Consider the following 4730-nt stretch of genomic DNA (forward strand, 5'->3'; position numbering starts at 1 on the left):
CCGGCCCCGGCCCCGGCCCCGGCCCTGGCCCTGGCCCGATGCATCCCAGGTGAGCAAGGCGGGGCGGGGGCGCCCTGCCTGGGGCCTGCGACCCGTTACATTTAATGCGCTGGGGAGTGGTGCCACCCTGTATAGGTTTACCCATACCCAGTAAGGTTTGGGGGTGAGTCACGCCAGCAACGTAGACTGGCAGCAGGTGCTGAGGAGGGATCACGCCATTCACTGGTGCGTTGCGCCATAAATGTAGCCTGGCAGCAGGTACAGAGGAAGGATTGTACCATTCGCTGGTGCGTTGCGCTGTCCATGTAGACCATTTGCATGTGTGAAGTGATGATCATGCCACTGTCTGGTGAATAGCACTGTACATTTAGATTGGTCACAGCGAAGTACCGATTGCACCATTTGCTGGTGCATCATGGCATAAATGTCGGCCAGCTGCATGGGCAAAGCAGGGATCCCGCCATTCATTGGTGAGTGGCACCATAGATTTAGACCAGTTACAGGTGCTAAGTAACAATTACACCATTCACCGTGGGTTGCACTATAAATGTTAGACCAGTTGCATGTGTGAAGTGATGATTGTGCCATTTGCTGGTGAATAGTGCCATACATTTAAATCAGTCACGGGTGCTAAGTTACAATTGCACTATTCAGTGGCGCATCGTGGCATAAATGTAGACTGGCTGCGTGGGCAAAGCAAGGACCTCACCATTCAATGGTGAATAACACCATCGGTCGCTGGGACCTGCAGCAGTTGCCAAGTCACAGTCGTACCCTTTGCTGATGAATCGTGTCATAAATGTAAACCAGCCACAGGCACCAAGGAATGATCTCACCCACCATTCACTGGCGAGTTGCACCATGAACATAGGCTGGCCATGTGTACTGCATAATGATCATGACATTCACTGGTGAATTGTGCTGTAAATGTGCTGAGTAATTATTGCTAGACAAAGATGACTGTTCAGCTATAAAAAGAGTCAACCAGCTATTAAAGTGAGTGCATGCAAACGTGTAACAACTTTTATAGCTGGGCCCTTGGATATGTTGGTATGTTGTTTCTGTATGGATGGAGATACAGCCCTCGAAGGAGACCAGAAAGGTCTTCAGCATGGTGAACTTCTGTTGGCCACTTCTCCGAAGTAAAGCACTGTGACTGCCAGCTCATGGAATGAATTTGGTGCTAGCAACAGGTGCGAGGCAGACCAGAGCGGTCCTGTTTGTCTGTAGACTTGATTGCAATAATGAGTGATAAGAATTTGAGTTTGCTTTCCCTCCTAGCAAATAGACCTAATAGGGCAGAAGATAGTAGTGTAGAATCCATACTGAATTTATTCTTCACTGCTGTTGATCTTGACACAGCTAATATGTTAGTTGTGATGGCAGCTTTCCTTTGTGTATGATGAGAACATGAGTCTCTGAAAAACTAGATTGAGACTGCCAGCTTGTCCTCTGAAAAACATCTATGCTATGGAAATGATTTTGTCTTTATTGGCCAGCACCATTGTGGTACTAATCAAGGGGGCAAAGTCTCCAGTTCAGCAGTTTTGAGACAAAGCAAGATTTTGTGTGGCTCCATTTCCTAAACACATAAGGGACACCATCCTTGTTGAACAGAAGTCAAAATATCAATGTGGTGTTTGGTTACTAAAATAATTTGGTTATTGATAGTAGGTTGTCACCATCACTGTAGTGAAATTACTACAGTTCGCTGTTTTTGAAATGGGTATTTAGATGACAGACGCTGTGATACTTGAGAGAGTTCCCATGGGTTCATCCAAACTAGATATAGTTAAATAGACCTCCTCTTCCAAAACATAATTTGACAAGATCACAAAAGTTTGAAATAGAATATCCATGTCAGGTATTGGGATGTAATGACTATTGCTCAGCAACCTTCTTTCCTTCTTGGACAATAGCAAATAAGTTAGGGCCTTGTTTTGTTTCTGTTTTAAGCCAGTGTCTTTAATATTAATATTTTTTTTTGGTATGTGATGTGATTCGTGTGTATGAAGGGCATGGGATGTATTATCTACAAAATGTCTTCCATTTGATAGTGAGAGAACTTTCTTTTCTGTTCAGTGAGGAAGATTCTTTTGAGGCTAATGTGCCATAGTAGTCTTAAATTTTTTTTTTAAAGTATGAAACATGTATAATCCTGAGTCTGCATATAGTACTGAAGCAGGATTTAACAAACTACAAGTGACCTGGCAGGTATTTTTCCTCCTTAGAATGAATGAAATGAACCTAAGTCCTGTGGGGATGGACCAGCTGACCTCATCCTCTGTGAGCAATGCCCTGCCTGTCTCAGGAAGTCACTTGGGACTGGCTGCATCACCTACTCACAATGCCATACCAGCACCAGGTAACTGAGAGCATTGTGTTTTTTGCATTTTTCTGTGACACTTGAAAACCAAACTACTATAACATGGGACATGTTCAGAGTTGAATGTTAGCATTTGGGTTTATCTTCTTAACAGCTGGAGTCATTAGTGGATGATATGATCACACAGTTGAGCAGGTCTGTGGTTCTGTCATGTGGTGGCATAAAGCTGCAGGATGGTGGGTAACTAAACATTGCTTGCATCAAAACAAGAAAGGATGAGTTCTAGGCCCCTGGCAGACGTTACACCTAAGACATGATTAACCTGTGAACTGCACCATAAATAGTAACCCAGCCACATGTTCAGACAATTAATGATATGATGGAATGGGAAACCAGGCACAAAAGTATTCCACAAAATGTGTAATATTTTTATGGCTGGTTTCCATTATGTCTTAAATTGAATGTGTGGCAGGGTAGCTAATTGTCAATCCAGCCCTGGGAGTACACTGGAGTCAATTGGAGACTCTGGTGTGGTCCTGGTGTTGGAACTAACAATCAGCTGATGGGCAGGATCAGTAAGATGATGGAAAAAGCAGTCTAGTGGTGTCTCTGGGATAAAGCACTGTGCAGCTGTTGAGGATGTGGGGTTCCAACTAGACTTCTCCATGGCTTGTTGAGTTGGGAAATTCTCTGGCCCCAGGTCTAGTTCTACTCTGGGATGTCCCCCCTCTATTTTCCCCCAGTCCAAGTGGCATTGTAAAGCCTCCAAGCTGGCTGGAGACTGGTGCTATCCCAGGACTGGGACCAGCAATCGGCTGTGGGACTGCACAGGCTGATTGCCATGGGCACCTGATCCCCTGCATTGGCAAGTTGAAATGGTACAAATTTCAGCCCTAATGTCTATGAAATAGGATCTGATCCTCGATCCTAAAGTCAGGTGTCCCGCTACACATGGATAGACAGCATGGTAAGAGGCATGGTTGTTGGGATCTGATTCCATCATGCTATTCAAGGAACAAAATGCCAAGGAGTCTTGCACAGTTCCTGCCTAAAGGAAACTGTTTTTGTTCTAATAGTGTTCATGGCCTAGCTGTGTTTTTAATGCTGCATTCCTCTCTGTGATATGTTACTGCCTTGGTATGAGGTACATCTGAGAAACATCCTACAATAGGTAAAGCACACTTAATAATGACTTTTAATTTTAAAATGTGTGTCTTCTTGACCATAGAGAGCTACATAGATAAGTGTCCATTACAAATATAATACAGGATCAACTCGTATATGCAGCAGGAAGTATTCCAGTCTCAGTTAGACTCTCCAGATTCTAGCAGAGGTGATCCTTCCTTTGGGGTACTGCTTGCTTCAGCCAGTTGGACCTGGGGGGGAAGAGGCAGGGTGTCCCAGGGTAGAACCAGCCCTGTAATAGAAGACTTTCCCAACTCCGTGGAGTAGTCAAGTCAGAACATTGCATCTTCAGGAGCCACAGTGAGGCCAGCAGCATCACTGACTCCTGGCATTCTTTGTCTTGTGCCACAGCGAGCGCTTTCAGAAAAACTGTTGTTTACCCCAATATTGTCACGGTCCTTCCATCAGTACCCTAGCTTTCCCTGTCCTCCATGCTTCTGTCCACCTTTTATTTCTTTGTCATCCCCATTTCTTCGGTTATCTCCTCTCTTACTATCAACTAACTACTTACTAGTTTGCTTCTTCTCCTGCCCCAGGCCTATAATGGGATGAAAAACACTAACAGCAAAGAAGATAAAAAGTAGATACTTGACAATGAAATGTACAAGATTTTAAAACTTTTCTTTGTTTGCCAATTACTTAAAAATGTTAAGCAAGGTTCTGTTTAGTTGCCAACAATAAACATAATCAGAATGCTTGTATGTTAGGTTAAGTATATCATAATTAAAATTATTTTAATAACTTTACTGTATTTACTCAAATGTAAGACAGTGGTTTTCTCCCATTCAGCATGGAGAGGACGGGACACCTCTAGTCTTAGAATTGAGTATGGGCCAGGCAAGCAGCTGCTGTGGCTCCAGATGGGGCCAGGGTGGCTCATGTGCCAGGTAGGGGGTGTATGGTAGAGTATGGGGAAGAGGTGTATGGTGTGTAGGAGCATGGGGGGAAAGGTGGGAGGGAGATTTCAGGGAAAGACATGCATAGAGCAAGGGGGCTGTAGAGGAAAGGACATGTGGAGTAAAGGGAGCATGGGGGGAAAAGGCATGTGGTGTATGGGGGAACATGGGGAAAGGGGGTGCGCAGGGAAGGGACATGGGGAGGTGTGCAGTGCAGGGGGGAGCATGAGGGAAAGTGCACGGTGGTGGGGGAAGCATGGGAAGGGGTGGCAGGGGGAGCACAGGTGAAGGGACTCAAAGTACAGGGAAGGTGGCACAGGGCA

The 4730-nt window shown here is 45.1% G+C and overlaps 1 protein-coding gene across 1 annotated transcript in view; it reads left to right on the forward strand.

Moving 5' to 3' along the window:
- Positions 1-9: 9 nt before the first annotated feature.
- PRDM4 (PR/SET domain 4) overlaps positions 10-4730 on the forward strand; it is a 49858-nt gene continuing 45137 nt past the window's right edge. The window contains exons 1-2 of the mRNA XM_019515326.1: positions 10-49; positions 2232-2365. Coding sequence (XP_019370871.1) covers positions 39-49; positions 2232-2365 — 145 coding nt within the window. The 5' untranslated portion in view covers positions 10-38. The remainder of the gene's footprint in view (positions 50-2231; positions 2366-4730) is intronic.

This window comes from Gavialis gangeticus, unplaced genomic scaffold (assembly GCF_001723915.1).
Source record: "Gavialis gangeticus isolate Ggan-Ray unplaced genomic scaffold, GavGan_comp1, whole genome shotgun sequence".
NCBI classification, from domain to species: Eukaryota; Metazoa; Chordata; order Crocodylia; family Gavialidae; genus Gavialis; species Gavialis gangeticus.